Source organism: Gopherus flavomarginatus, chromosome 7 (genome assembly GCF_025201925.1).
Source record: "Gopherus flavomarginatus isolate rGopFla2 chromosome 7, rGopFla2.mat.asm, whole genome shotgun sequence".
Lineage (NCBI taxonomy): Eukaryota > Metazoa > Chordata > Testudines > Testudinidae > Gopherus > Gopherus flavomarginatus.
This window is the reverse complement of record NC_066623.1, coordinates 87,375,116-87,390,818: the sequence shown is the minus strand read 5'-3', so window position 1 is coordinate 87,390,818 and position 15,703 is coordinate 87,375,116. Positions and strand designations below refer to the sequence as shown.

The 15,703-nt window shown below is 38.7% G+C and overlaps 1 protein-coding gene across 3 annotated transcripts in view; it reads left to right on the top strand.

Moving 5' to 3' along the window:
* DNAI3 (dynein axonemal intermediate chain 3) overlaps positions 1-15,155 on the top strand; it is a 53,813-nt gene extending 38,658 nt beyond the window's left edge. For all 3 annotated transcript variants that reach the window (XM_050962122.1, XM_050962123.1, XM_050962121.1), the window contains exons 15-23: positions 995-1,142; positions 2,068-2,155; positions 4,965-5,095; positions 6,009-6,072; positions 7,695-7,825; positions 8,674-8,878; positions 9,996-10,087; positions 11,799-11,921; positions 13,333-15,155. In XM_050962122.1, the coding sequence (XP_050818079.1) occupies positions 995-1,142; positions 2,068-2,155; positions 4,965-5,095; positions 6,009-6,072; positions 7,695-7,825; positions 8,674-8,878; positions 9,996-10,087; positions 11,799-11,921; positions 13,333-13,467 (1,117 nt within the window). In that variant the 3' untranslated portion in view covers positions 13,468-15,155. The remainder of the gene's footprint in view (positions 1-994; positions 1,143-2,067; positions 2,156-4,964; positions 5,096-6,008; positions 6,073-7,694; positions 7,826-8,673; positions 8,879-9,995; positions 10,088-11,798; positions 11,922-13,332) is intronic.
* Positions 15,156-15,703: the final 548 nt, after the last annotated feature.

Below are 15,703 nucleotides of genomic sequence, written 5' to 3'. Positions count from 1 at the left end.
GAATCCCTTTGAAAATTCTTCTAAATACACCATATTATTCCATCTCTCTGCTACATGTTTCAGCATATATTCCATGGTGTAACTGACCAAATTCTGAATTCCTACAAAGCTGTCTGGAATAGATGAAATTCATCCTGTTGCAGAGGGTCAGCACACAGATCACCACATCACTTACGCCCCACATAAAGGCAGTGTGTGGGGTCAAGTAGCTGGACAGCTTTACAGAGGTTCTTTCATGCTCACTTTGTGCCACAGAAAAAATGTCTGGGCTGGTCCCACACAGATTGTCCTGGAAGGCCACAGAACTGCATTTATGCACAGGAAGCTGCTAAATAACCTAAGGCCATGTCTACACTGGAAACTTTTGCTCAATTAGTGACATCAATTAATGTGGGTTTTTAATGACATTTCTAAACTGGCAAAGGTCCTAGTGTAGATGCAGTTAGACCTGCATATAGTCCTTTTGCCAGTACAATTCATTTCATTCAGGAAGCATCCACTACGGGCCACTGTCAGAGACAGGATGCTGGACTAAATGGACCTTGAGTCTGACCCAGTATAACATTTCTTATATTCCTCAACTGGCTGCCAGAGCTGTAGCTGCAATTCCAACCCAGAGGCTGGAACAGCAGCTGTGAGTGGTGGTCCTGCACAGCAGACCCATTCCCAGACCAAGTAATTAGGTTCTATGCAAGGGAGTGCATTTCCTCCACTGAGTACGTAGGTTTCTTAAACAAATGGTATGATGCTTATTTAGCTACAGTATATGATTAAGAACAGAGTGAGGACAAAATGTGGAGTAACTATATGCCCTAGTGTACAAAAGTAGCTATAAACTAGTTCTCCATTTCTCTGTTCCCCAAACTCTCGCATTATTGCTATACTAATTTTGAAGATAGAAGATAAAAAACAAATATTATACAAAAGCTTATTGAAAAGTTACAATTTTTAAGCATACAAAGAGCAATAATCTACAATCTCTGGTTTTGTGGAGCTCCATATTATTTTGGGATCTTCGAGCCCCCAAAACTACTATCCAGAATTCAACTGAGAAAGCAAAAGATGAGAAGGCTATTGAGGCTCCCCCTGATGTACCGACTACTTTTAAACATCTGGATCTCTCCTGGAGACCTCTCATTAAGGTACTGTATATAATGTATAACCTTGCAGAGTTGTCATGGCATTTTTAAATTAAAAAAATCACAGTGCAATCATGCTAAATTTAGTAAAAAAAAAAAGTCATGGTTTTAGGGGGAAAGGTATGAAAATGCAGTTCTACCTCTTTAGAGACAATATACCTAAATCCCTTCACTGCTGCTGCCGCCTCTTTGCCCTGCCAACAGGCACCAACCACCTGCAGAAGCACCCTGTGCCCCAGTACCCCAATCCTAATCCCACTGGTCAAACCTGAGTGGCACTGTGACCCTGTGCACTAGGTCACAACGCCCGGAGTAGGGAGCCAGGTCAAGACCTGCAGGATAGGAACCACTGCTGGGGGGTGTATATACAGGCTCACTCTCCACCCCCTCACCCCAAAATGTACCATGTAAATGTTCAGATTGTGATTTTCCTTTTCATTTTGTTATGATTTGTGTAGAGGAAGACCATATTTTATCCCTATAACATGAACAGAATAGGACAAACACTTCCCAAACTTAGCTTACAAGAACTTTAAAATGATCTAAGAATTTCTGAATAAACGCAGGCTACAGTGGAAGTAGTAATGTATACGAACATTTTTACCACCAGGTTGTCTCTTCTGGTCAGAGCAGGTCTAGAGACACGTTTGTTAAAACACGAGTGGCCACTGGGGCTACCACCAGTGGAGCTGACATTGAAGTGGCAACAGTGAGAAATTTTAGGGGGAAAAGCATAAGGTAGACTAGACCACTGGAGTCACATTTTAACTACTGCTAGCAAAGGCGGCAGCAGAAGCCAGGATTTGTGGAATCTGAAGAATGCACTTCAGACTGACAGGTCTTTAGCATTACAACAGAAAGCAATTTAGCTATATGCCTCAAGTGTTTGACAAAATGAGTTATCAAATACTTCCTTTGTACTGAACAGGCAAACCTAGCCAAGAGCGACACAAGTGGAGACTATAGTCCTACTAAAATTAGCCTAGTGGATGAGCATTTCCATTACAAAATGCAAGGTAATATTTTCAGTTTATATTTTTGAGATACAAGTATTTTAGTAAGATGATTTTTCTCTGTATATAGAATAAAAGATAAGCAACATAAATATACTGTAACTAATGGATCTGTTTTCCTAAATTTACTGGTATATCATGGCACTGAAGGTAATGAACACACACAATATGAGAAGAACAGAATCTCTACCAATGGGTCACAGGTTATCAGATCTCATTAGAAGTTATACTAGCAAGCTTCAGAGGGGTAGCCGTGTTTGTCGCTTTTTACAGATCCAGACTAAGAGTCCTGTGGCACTTTATAGACTAACAGAAGTATTGGAGCATACGCTTTCGTGGGTGAATACCCACTTTGTCAGACGCATGCTTATACTAGCAAGCTGTTTTTCCCAGGAGTACTTACTCCCATCAAAGTGAATTGAGCCTTGGTCAGTACTATGTGTGATTTCCTCCTTTAGAGCCACTGTTAGAAATGTATTAATCTGGGATTTTATTTTAAATGAACCTTTCCTTACTTCATTTTCTACTCCTGAGGCAAGTCTTCTATTTGCTCACTTTGCAGCAGAAATTATTAGTCTCTGTCTGAGAATACTTTCAGAGAAAGTATTCAGAGAGCAAACCTATCGTGCTATCTTAGGTACTTGTATAGCTCCCATTACCATAGTATTTGAGTGTTACTGCCACACAATCTTTAATGTATTTATCCTCACATGTCCCTCAAAGGTAAAGAAGTGCTATTACCCCCATTTTAGAGCGGGATAAACTAAGGCACAGAAAGGCTAAGTGATTTGCTCAAGGTCACACAGGTCACTGACTGATCAGGTAATTGAACCCAGTTCTTCTGAGTCCTATGCTAATGTGTGGACCATCCTTCCTCCCTGCATTGGTAAAGTAGCAATCAAAAGGAAAATATTGAAAAATCATTCAAGCCTTTGGAGAATGGGGGAGGCAACAGAAGGGGGATGAGGCAGATTTGGAAGGGTGAAAGATCATCAGGCAGGTTTATAAGTTTTGGAGCAAATTAGTAACAATGGGACAGTATGTGTCCTTAAAAATACTTTTGGAAATCATTACCTCACTGACCCTGAAGCACAACAACTCTGTTACTAAGATGTGCTGGATCAGATTTATGTACTGCCCACTACTAACTGCAGTTGGTGTAAATAAAAAGTTCATAAATAATTCTACAAACTCACTACTTAAAAATATTCACATAGCAAACTTCAAATTCCCCACTGCCCCCCAAAAATGAGAGAATGCAAGAGAGACACTAATCTTTCAGCTATCTAATTCTAACTTGCTATTGAGCCCTCGTCAAAGAAGGAAAGTAAGAATTCTGGGACAAGAGAATTCATTGTCAATTGTCTTTATCAAGTTCTCGAGGAACACCACAGACTCCAGCAAGTATTAGACATTTTCATTACTGGTGATCACGTTTTTCCCCTCAGGTTGAAAGGGACATTGCCTAGTCAAGTTTGGTCTAAGCAAAAGAAAGACCAAGAGAAATATTGCTGTAGTTTTTAATTCCAACTGAAACATTTATTGAAACAAATATACATTCACTGTTAGCAGCCAACAAGCTCCATCTAGAGAGCAAATACATCTATACCACAGAAATTTTATTCATTTGTGTAGTCCCACTGAAGTCAGTGAGACCATTTGGGTGCATAAATGTTCATAGGATTGGGCCCAGACTCAGTTATGCTCTGAAGTCAGGGTTTTCCATCACACTTTTTCCAGCAGTGCTTAGGATTCTCAAGTGACAGATTTTTCTATCATCCCAGACCCACAACCCTGCTTATCCATTTACATGGCTGCAACAGAGCTGTCTCCACAAGCACATCCTGTATTGAAAGTTTTTCTTAGCCTCTCCCATTTAGGGTGAAGAGCTTTTCAGAAGGCAAAAGCAGGACACATGCAGGAGCCCCGCCCCGTCCACCCCTGCTCCTCCTCTTATCCTGGAGTCCCTGTCCCCTGGCCAGGCTGAAAGCCAGAGCCAGGCCATGGTAAGAGCCAGCCTGCTGTGGGGAGCCCTGTGTCCTGCCCCTACCCAGGGCTACTATTATTGTGGCCTGGCTCCAGGTTCTGGCCTGGCCAGGGGGGAAGGGGCTCTGGGGTAAGAGGAGGTGTAGGGGCAAGGCCTCATGACAAGTAGGGGGGGATAAGGCCAAACTCAGCCCCCCGTCCCCCCACCCCCCAAACAGGCTGACACTACCCCTAAGCCTTGGAAGACATGGAGCGGGTGCTGCAGGGAATCTGTGACAAATGCCATCCCGGAGTCATTCAGCCTGGGACTGGGTCTTGAAATCCACATTTTGGATTGTCCCACCCAATTCAGGATGGGTGATCACCCTCTCCTATTGCTACAGCAGTGTTAGAGCTCTGCCAGGGTAGCAACATCGAGAGTACTAGTGTAGACTGGTCATCGGCATTTTAACCACTGCGTTGTGTAAACTGGCCTACTCCAGTGCTCCCGCTTTGGCTGCCACTAGTGGAGCTGCATCAGTGGTGGGCAACTGTGGGAGATTTTATGGAAAATCTAAAGTGTAGGCACCACAAGAGTACTGCTTGGCCTGCCTTCTATTGCTAGCAATTTGCTTGTGCTCAGCCTCTTTCCTCTGCTTGATTTAAGGTAACATTCCATTCCATGCCACACTAGGTTCACTCTTCTCTGGAATTTTCTTCCCTTCTTTATTTCTTATCTTGAAAGTTCTATCCCTCACCCTTGAATTACCTTAGTAAGGAAAATAAGATGTTTGATCTAGTAAATTTCCCTATATAACTAAATGATTATATCCATATTCTTTTCAAGATAAGATGCAATACCAAATCAAACCAGAAATGTTTGGAGATGAAAATCCTTATAAGCAGTTAAGGTTCTCTTCAGCCAAACCTCTTAAAATACTGGAGAATATCACCACCAACTTTTTTGTTGGAACTGAAGTGAGTTAAACATTTTGATCATCATCTATGACTGATAATTTTTAAAATAGCGGAAGTGTGCTGGACAATTTATACAGACTGCTGCATGCAAATGTTTTATTTATGAGTTAATCAGTAGTTTTTTCACTCTGAATTTGCCTGGCCTTTGTACCCCATTTTGACACATTAATATAAATATTTTACTTTAAAAGATTGCTGGGCCATACACCCATGTTTAAAGGCTGGGATTGAAACTCAGTGGGAGTTGGGTGGATAATTCTCTTAGGCTCCATTGGAAATCCCAGCCAAAAGGTGTTGAACTTAATTCTTAAACCCAGGAACACACAAAATGTCTTTATTCCCATTGCCAGAACTATTAGGACAGTAATTTATTGCAAGGTTTCCCCTAAAGGTCTCATGAAAGCTACATCATATTTTCAGTTTTTCCCCTAATTTAGTCCTGTATTAAAAATAAGCCTAATGTTCCAGCTTCTACCCCATTTAAACTAGATCTAGCTGCCAAAATTGAATAATTTAAAAGGGTGCCTTTTGAAAATTTCCTGCATTTCTTCTATTTTGGGGAAATCATTTTTCCCTCTTGCTGCCACCTTTTCCTAAAATTGTGGGGCAAGGTCCACACCATACATGTGAACGAACTACTCCAGCTCTACATGAAGAATGCCCTATAAATGCTGATCAGTAATTGCAATTTTTTTAAAATTAAAACAACCCAACTGATAAAGTAATGTGAACATTTCCCGCATTTTTGCAGTCGCGCTAAAACATGTTCACATTAAATGTATCTAAAAATTGACATTTAGTAAAGAGACTCCAAATTTATCAACTAAAAATAGGCACATTTTGACTAAAGCTTTTGCTATAAATATTTCACCCAGCCTCCATTTGCATTTATTTGATGTCTCTGGCATCACAGGATGGTGAAGTTGTTTATTCCGACTGGAAGATGGAAAGAGACAGTGACTCAGGACGGCTGATTAGTAAGTTCAAGTTTTTCATCATCAACTAAAACTGTCTTTTTAAACTAATGGACGGACGGATATAGAGGATACAGACATAGATTGAAGCCTTGTTTTATTACATGGGGATCTAAGCTTTGTAGGACGGACTCTTGCCTTGTCTGCAATAGGAATTTGACTCATTGCTGACAACTGGCATCAGCAAAGAGCCTCCAAATGGTGGTGAAAATGATTTGACTGCTACTGTAGAATGAAGAAAACCCTTTCGATACCATTACCAAATGGTATTGAAAAGTTTTGTCCCATTTACACTAGTAATTAAAATGTTTTTAACACCAGCTCTATGGGACCTATTGCAACTGTTGCCAGCAATGGGTCAATTTGTTTGTATAGATGGAGCTTAAATGTAAGCTGATGCCCTGTAAACAGTTTTGAAGAAGAACATTTCCAGACATAGAATAGCAGCGAACATAGCAGTGGTAGAACTCTCATCCTTCCCAAGTCATTTCACTTGAAAGCTTAATTGTGACTATTTAAAATAGGAAATTGCATTTTTCTAAAATACAACATTAATTGAAAAACTTATATTAATACATCATTTGGCTGGACAGTTAAAATGAAAATGTCTGCAAATCCAATGGGTCCTTAGAGTGACATTAGCTTAGCCACACAGTACATTCTGAGTAGCTTTTGGTATATATGAGAAACTGAAATTATACTATATTAAATATTAAACCATTCATTTAACAATATTAAAACAAAGGAAATACGTAGTATGTATGTCATGCAACTTGGCTGACAATGTTGCTGTAGGAATCCAAACTTCTATATTTTCTGACTTTTTAATTTTAACTGCATTAGTGTAGCTTTTGCATTTAATTGATGGATACTAAAAATATTCCAGTGTTTGTAACTGAGGGATTCAATAAAGAGGGTTATATTGTCAGAAGCTAGAAGTTTTAAGTTGCATTTTAATGTCCTATTGTTTCTATCCTGAACTAAGAAATGCTTGCTGAACTCTAACAGTTTTCTAGGATGATGGCTAAAGATATTAAATTTATAGACATAAATAAAAAGTATATTTTAAAAACTTCTCAAATGGTATCAGTATCTCACAGAAATGTACACTGAACAATAAAGCAAATAATAATAAAGCTAATATAGGAATTAATGAAAATTCTCTGAAGACAGAAAATTCTCTGAAGTACAACACCTTCTACAGCGCCCCACTAGGATCTCCTTCCTTGGGGACAAATGCCTGAGAGTTATTAGAAAATTAGAACAGAGACTTAAAGAGAAGAGATTGTATTAATCAAAATGCAAGGGCCTGTAATCAGGTACTCAAATGTTTTAACCAACTGGCAGGGCAGGCACAACTATGCAAGTTTGATATCACGATTTTCTTGGGCAAAACTGGAGACATACATTTGGGTTGAGGCTGCTTTTATCTGTGCTAGTCAGCTTCAGAGCACACGGATCTGAGGCACAAAAACCCAGAAGAGGGAATCTATAAAGATAATGGATCCAATCCTGCAGTAGTTATTCCAGAAAAACTCCTACTAGGCTGAGGATTGTAGGATCAATTTCACTATCTTCAGAAAACTAGAGTTACAAGTAAATAATTGTCCTTTTCATTCCATTAGGTCAGAAACCAGCTAACAAATACACCATCCATGATGGAATTGTCCATACTATACAAAGATCTCCATTTTTCAAAGACATCATTCTTAGTGTTGGAGGCTGGAATTTTGCCATATGGAAAGAAGGTGTTACAGTAAGTTACTTTGGCAACAGACATACTGTAGTTGATGGAGTAACTACAGGATATAGCCTGAGGGACAATACTCACGGAAATTATGGTAGATGGCAGAGCTGGCCAGTTTGAAAATAAATTGGGTTAAAAAAAATAAGTTATTTTCTCCTGCCAGAGGGAAGCTTTCAAAAATAGTGTTGTAAACTTAGCTCCAACGGAGGAAGCAACTTTCTCTAATACCAGCTTTTGTGACAGTTGTGGCTTCTGCCCGGGCTCTTTCCATTTCAAGCAGTCTGTTGTGAGTCAGAGGAGCCTGAGAGTAGAGGTAGGATGTGCTAAACAATACGACAGGCTTAAGGAACCTCTATTAAACAAAAGTAATTTGAACAACAGAATACTAGACACAAACAAGAATTTATTCTCTCTTTTCTCCCTTTGGAGTTATAGCACACCAAAGGGCAAAGTGACTAGTTATAGGGAAAAGGAAATGCACCATTTTAGTCTAAAGATAGCAAAGGCAAGGATGGCTATGGTAGCATCCATACCAGTGAGGAATGGATGCAGTCTTTTGGCCAGCCAAATATTGAAAAATATGTTTCTTACTATTGCTGCCATCTGGGAATCCAGGACTTCAGTTGCATCTAGCAAAGCCTGGATTTTTTGTTTGTGTTGTTTGTCAATTGGTAGGAGTGGGCATCAACTTTTCCACTTCCCTGCAACACTTCTGTTTACCAGTCAACAATATACATGCTGGTTTTGACACCACAATTACTTGTGTAGTGGGATCACTCAGGAGTCTGACTGGGTTGGTTTTTTGTTTTTGATTGTTTTGGCTTCTGTTACATTGACTTTTTTTTTTTTTAATTAAGAGTGGCCCAATCCTTCAATCATGCTGCTCATCAAAAAGATATACTGTAGGACACTGGTCCTTATCGAGACCAGGAGTTTTCTTCATTGGTAGAGAAGATGGACATATTGATATTTGGGACCTACTGGAGAAAACACATGAGCCATCCCAGACCCAGAACATCTCTATATCAATGATCACCTGCATCAGACCCTGGATTGTCTCTTGTATGTTGTCATGATTACACTTTTCCACTACACTGTATTTTAAAAATAAATTATACCATGATTCTGGAAAGTGCTTATGCATATCCTTAACTTACACACTGTGCATTGTTCCACTGAAGTCAATGAAACTATGCACAATGAATAAAGTAAAACACATGCATAAATCTTTTCAGTATTGCAGCCTTCATGTTTTTATCATGATAAGCAACTAGGTACAGTTTCTTTTTTTTTTTTTAATATTGTTACAAAAATATTGTTTCTATTAAGCAAGTTTGAAAAGGTAAAAATATATTGATATGTAATAAGGGACATTTAATATTAGAAAAACAAGACAAAATAAAGCTTTTTTTTGCTGCAAAAACAAAAACCTAAAAAAGTAACAAAAATCAGTCTTTGGGAGCTATTCACTCTCTCTGTTTAAAAAGACAGATAGATGTGCACACTTGCTTAAGCATTTTGTCAACAGCTTTATGAGGTTTAAGTATTTTATGGCTGAAAATGTGCATCTTAAATAAAATAACTTTCACATTATTTTTAATAAAGAGTCAGAGAAATACCTGAAACTTTACATAAGAGTTTTCAAATTATACTTGCCTGTTCCCTGGGAAATCATGGAAACTGCAGACAAGCTCCTTGACCCTCACTAGATCGTAAGCACTTTGGGACAAGAACCATCTTTCCTTTGGGTAGGATGCCTAACACAGTAGAGTCCCAGTTTGTGATTAGGTTCTCTGGGCACAACCACAATAAAATTAATATCCCATGACTCAAATAACCATATTCGGAATTCTGTATGAATAGAGGCCTTAGCTGAAAAGTTAATCAGTAAATACTAGAATTCATGGTTAAAAAGATGCTAACACAGTAATTGTCATACTGGGTCAGGTCACTGGCCCATCTAATCCAATATCTCGCAATGACCAGATGCTTCAGAGGAAGATGCAAAAATACCTACAGTGGACAATCACAGAATAATTTATAAGCGAATTTTCTTCTTAGGCTATCAGTTAGGGTCTGGCTTATGTCCTGCAGTGTGGGGGTTACACAAACATTTTAATTTACTTTCTGCATCCTTAGTAATAGCATCATGGTTTATTTTGTTTTCATAATCTTACAGCAAAGCAGCACTTTTTAGCCATATCTGATGACTTTGGAACACTGCATATTTTAGAAATCTCTTGGACGTTAAGTCACCCTTCCAGTAATGAGGTTTGTAACATTTTCTACTTACCCTGTAAGTGACCTCATATGTTGTGGGGTTTCATGAATTTTTTTTTTCAGGCACATCCTTTCAGGTTATCGAATTGCTACATATTAAAGGTGATTAACTTGTGTTCGAGATGATCCACAGCCATGATCTCATAACATCTCACAAACCAAAGCTGGACCTGGTAAGTCCTCAGAGGGGAGACCTCAGAGGAAAACCAGTTGTTGCAAGAAGCAGAGTTGGCAGAACTCCATCATTATAACCAGAAAATGGGAAAAATGTAGACAAAGTGTCCAAACTGTAGAAACACCATTTTTTGCCACGTGCATAAAATGGCACCAGGTTTCATAAGCTACATTCTATACATTTGCCTTGATTTTTTTTCCTATACATTTTGCATAGCTCCAAGGATGTCAGTGACTTCAATTGAGCCATGCTGATTTACACCATCTGAGGATCTGACTTTAGATCTTTTAGGATATGTCCCTGCAAACTCTTACATAACTAGCCCCCACAAACTCATTGGGACTACTCATTTGAGTAAAAACAATTAAATTATAAGCTCTTTGGGGCAGACTGTCTTGTTCTGTGTGTTTGTAAAATGTCTACCACAATGGGGGCCTGGTGCTGTAATATTACAAATAATAAATAATTTGCATCAATAATAATTTGCAAAATTAGGTGCTGAATTTGCATATCTTCTCTCTCTACCGCTTTCATTCAGTTTCTCCCAGCTCCTTCTCCCCACCAGAAAACAAGTTAGGGGCCCCATCTCACTCATTCTAACAATTTTTTCTGCTGCTTATTCTGTTCTCCCTATTCTCTTTCCTTCCCCAAACCACTCCTCCTCATTTTCCAAAACCTTCCTCTTACCATTTATATACTCGTGTATATTGTAAATTTACTATGACGTTATGGTATGTAACCAAAATGAAACCATATGAACCATATAACCATATGATAACTGGCACCCTGGGCTTAATAAAAAGAACCTCTCCAGTTAAGGTTAGGGACATATTTCCAGTGTGGGAAACTTGCACTGTTTTTGCCCATACTGTATTTGATTTGTGAGTAGAGGGCTTTACTGACAGAGTTGTCAATCCCGCACCATTTGTGAATATTTATCTACTTACTGTAAAATCTTTACATTCTGTTAAAAAACTAGGATCTTGAACAGTCGTGTTAGGGGAATTGGTGCACAGTATGACTCATATAACTCTGACAGTGAAGAGGTGGGGTGGGGGGACTTGGTGCATAAAAGGTAACTCAGGGCTGGTTTACACACAGACCTGGATTGATTTAACTAAATCATTATCATAAAACCAATTTAGTTATTTTGGTGCAAACCTGTGAGAGGTCACTCTTGTTTCACAACATGAGTAGATAAAGTCAGTTTGTTACTGAGACTATAAAAGTGACTTTAGCCGCGCACACACTTGCACCAAAAATATCTAAAATCATTTTTAATCCATGCCTTTTGTTATTTTACAAGTCTGTGGATAGACCACACTACGATAGGAAAACTGATATCAGGTTCATCAGGAAATGGTCAATGTATTACATTGTTACAGAATTTCTTATTTAGTTCTGCATATTTAAAAAAAGATGCTTTAAAGCAATGCAATATTACTGTAGATGGATTATGTGCTTAAAAGTGCAATAATTAAGATTCAGTGTGATCACCACAAACCATGATGGCCTTTGTGTTAATAGCGTGCCAGTGTTCTTCATTACTTTGAGAGAGAGGTCAAACATCTGGATTATTTTGAACAGCGGCAAGAATTCCGAGCCAAAGAAAGAAAGGAATTGGAGCTGGACACACAGAGGAAGAAGACAGTAAGTTGTGTTCAGGAGGTAGAAACACTAGTTTAGTTTATTATTTTGATTTTTAAAATATGCCTCTCTTCACTCTAGGTAAAATTTCCTCTGGTATTTCCATCTATTAGGCTTTATAAATTAAAAATAGCTTTTGATTAGCATTTTCTAAGTAAATCCAACTGACCACTTTCATATTTATAGACTAGTCCATCATTTGAGGAAGACAATATACTGTGCTAGGTCATGCTTAACCCTTCAGTCCTTACTTAGCCAGCACTCCCTTTGAGTTCAATAGAGGGAGAGTGGAGATCAGTTTGACCCCATTTAAAAACTCTTATTAATTTGCTTTCCCCTACCTGTACACTTGAAATCTTAATTTAGGTGCCATTTTTGTAAGTATTATTCTTTAAAGTTAGCAGGCAGAGGCCTCAAACCTTCAGCCCTTATTTACATACAGCCGTAGTGTCATTGGACTCAGTAAGTGATGATTACTGGCATGAATGAGGGTTTCAGGCCTTAGGCCTACATACATAAAGCTAGAACTATTAAATTATAACAGCTGGATAGAGATGTTTTTCCAGTTTGATATTTTAATTAAGGTTTTACTCAGATTTGTTTTTTCTTGTGCCCTCCATATCATCTTGTTGGGAGTGTGTTACACACAACACTGTTATTACCATTGGCAGTAGTAGAGGACTATGGGATATGCCAGATGCAATGATTCCCCCTTGTGGAGAGAGGGAAATGTAGTATGATGAGAAGCGCACTAAGGAAATTAACTGATGGACACCCTACCCTAATCCTCAATTACTGAGGGCCAATCTTCACTCATTGATATATTTTTCTTTCCACAACCATTTCTCTGTACAGCTTTTCATGAGTGATGTACCTGAATACTTGGATGCTAATATCTAAACTACTCTTAAATTTATTCACCTAAATATGGGTTATTGCTGATTATGTACTATATGTATCATATGACTTTTAAAAACAAACATGGTATTTGAGGATAATCTAAGCACTATACCCAGATGTACAGACACTTTTTTCTCAACCTACGTATTATATAATTTTAACATTAGCATTATATAAAGCATTATATACCAGGAGTCCTGCGTGGTATGTGAAAGGAAGTGAGCCTTGAATAGACGATGAGGCTTCTCCATAAGATGTACTATTGCAAGGGCCTGGAGAATTAAATCTATCCAATAACTCTGTGTTGACATGACTAATAAATGATACCTTGCTGATGAAATGGCAGATCCGTGCATGTCGTTCTCAATGATGCTCCATTCCTGATTATATAGCTAAAAAGATGGAGGTGAAATAGTCAGCATTGACAATCACTGACTGAAAAGCAATGGAATTCGTAGTAATGTTTCAAAGCTAACAGCAGCTAATAATGAACTATTGGTTACTTTTTCCTCAGAGAGTAGCTGGTGGACAGAAATCAAGAGAACAAATGGAGGAACAGATGAATATAAATTATGCAGATTTTCTAGATGAAGAGAAGAAGATCCTGACAGGACTTGGGCTATTGAAAACAACAGATAGATTTGCCTAGAACAGAACGAGCATATTGGCGAATGTGCTTTTTTTTTTTTTTTCAGGATAGGTTATTTTGCTTTCTTGGGAAACCTGTATATATTTAATTAGCAGCATCTTTAGTATGAGAATTGTAAATATAAAGCACATCACACCTAGGCAACATTATCTCACTTGCTTTATTAAGGTGTTTGCTCACTGCAGCGGGTAAGAGAACACTTGATTTGTGATCGTCCTGCACAGCCATTCATCAATGAATATAGTTACAAATGAGTCATCTCCTGGTTTAATGGCATTATTTCAAGTTGTCTTACTTATTTATTGTTACAATGCACCTATCCAGTGCTGTGCCTGCTGTAAAAATACTCAATGAAAAATCTACTCAACAAGTAAGGCAACAACATCCTCCCCTGCAAACTGCTCCCATTCGAATAGAATACAGGGTATTAATATTCCTGCTGCTGAGCTCCAATAAACATCTCCCATTCCACCTGACTTCATTCCCAAAGCACTCAATTCCCCTGGAAAAGCTCGAGAGAAAAGGTTACTTTAAGTTTTGCAGCATGCCCTGAAGGTCCCAAATTTGGGCATGTCATGAACCAAGGGAGAAAGAGAGCTCCAAAGCCAATGACACTGCCGCTCGCCACCTTTGGTTTATACCAGGAGGGACCCGTCAGCACCTCAGATGACCTCAACTGTCCTGGCAACATACGAAGAGAAAGAGGTGGTCTCTCAAGCGGCTGGGACTGAAGCCTTTAAGAGCTTTAAACCTCATACATAACGCCACACACTTCATCTGGGCAGACCATGAAGCACTGGTCTCCTGTGCTCTTTTCATGAAAGCCCAGCTCATAAGCAGGTCACTGTATTCTGAACTACCTGCAATTTCTACATCATTTGAAAATGTCGCCCCAAACACAATCCAACCTTTGGTTGATTAGGATGTATAGCACGGCAGATAGTACTGGACTTACTGTGTTGTTAAATACGGAGTGTGGCCGTCCCACGGAAAGAACAAAAGGAAATGCAGTGCTAGGGAACCTATGTTTTGATTCTATAGGAAGTGTGAACTGATGCCATGTTACAAGTTTTGCTTCAGTATTCAAAGGCTTCTTTGAGCCCCATCTCTGTGTTAAAGATTCTGAAGTAGTTGGCAGGATTTCCTTTGTTGAAGACTGTGAGGAAAGAGATGTACATATATTAGGCTGTGTCTACACTATGCAGCTTTTCGTGATCTGGCTGTGCCCCTATAGCCATGCTGCTAAAGGCGTGCAGCATAGCCACTGTTTGTTAGCAAGAGAGAGCTCTTCCCAGCAACAAAAATCATCCACCCTCAACAAGCAGCAGTATATTTGTTGGCAGGACAGCGCTTCTGCCAAAAAAGTGCTGTTCATACCGGTGCTTTTCTTCAACAAAACTTTTCTCTTTTGAGGGCACGTGTGTGGAGGGTTTTTTTTGTTTGTTTGTTTTTTTTGACAACTCTGAACAACAAAAGTGTTGTGGTTCACTTGCCAGTGTAGACAAAGTCTTAGATAGAAGAAACAACATACAAATATGAGCTAGACACTGTCAAGAGATTTTTGATGAATCCCGGTAACTACAAGAATGAAGCTCTTGTGGCTAGGTATGATTGTAGAACCTGGAGGTGTGTGTTCCTTAGCTAGTTTTCCTGTGTTGTGATTAACAACAATTTGCACATAGTTAAAGGCAAGCACAAGATTGTAAAAAATAAAGTGTTTTTCTGTAAATCCCATGCAAGATGACTCTCTTTCTTCCTGTCTGATATTTATTTGCTTTAAAGAGGTAATCAAACCTTGATTAAGGAGGTAATCCTAACCTATTCTGCTGAAGCTATGCTTAATGGTAATATAACTATATTAATTCACTTCATGAGAAATAGGTGAATGACTTTTTGGAGGGTCTATAGTCTACATCCCATACCTTAAAATTTCTATTTGATACCAGATATGCTTAAAATAAGAGGGGAGTCCACAGCTAAATCCTGGATTCAAGCACTGCTAATATTTGCAGAAGTATCATGTAAACTTATAGCTCCATGTAATTTGTTTTAAACAGTAATACATTTTATCTGTATTCTAACTTTGAGGCTGGTCCTTTTCCTGTTATAACGTGCTGATCCAAAATTACAGATCTGACCCCCCAGCACCATCACCACCATCTCAACTCTAGGAAATTTCAGAACTCTTCAAACTGGAGCATCTCTGCTTAAAATAATCATTTTGTTCATCAGATTA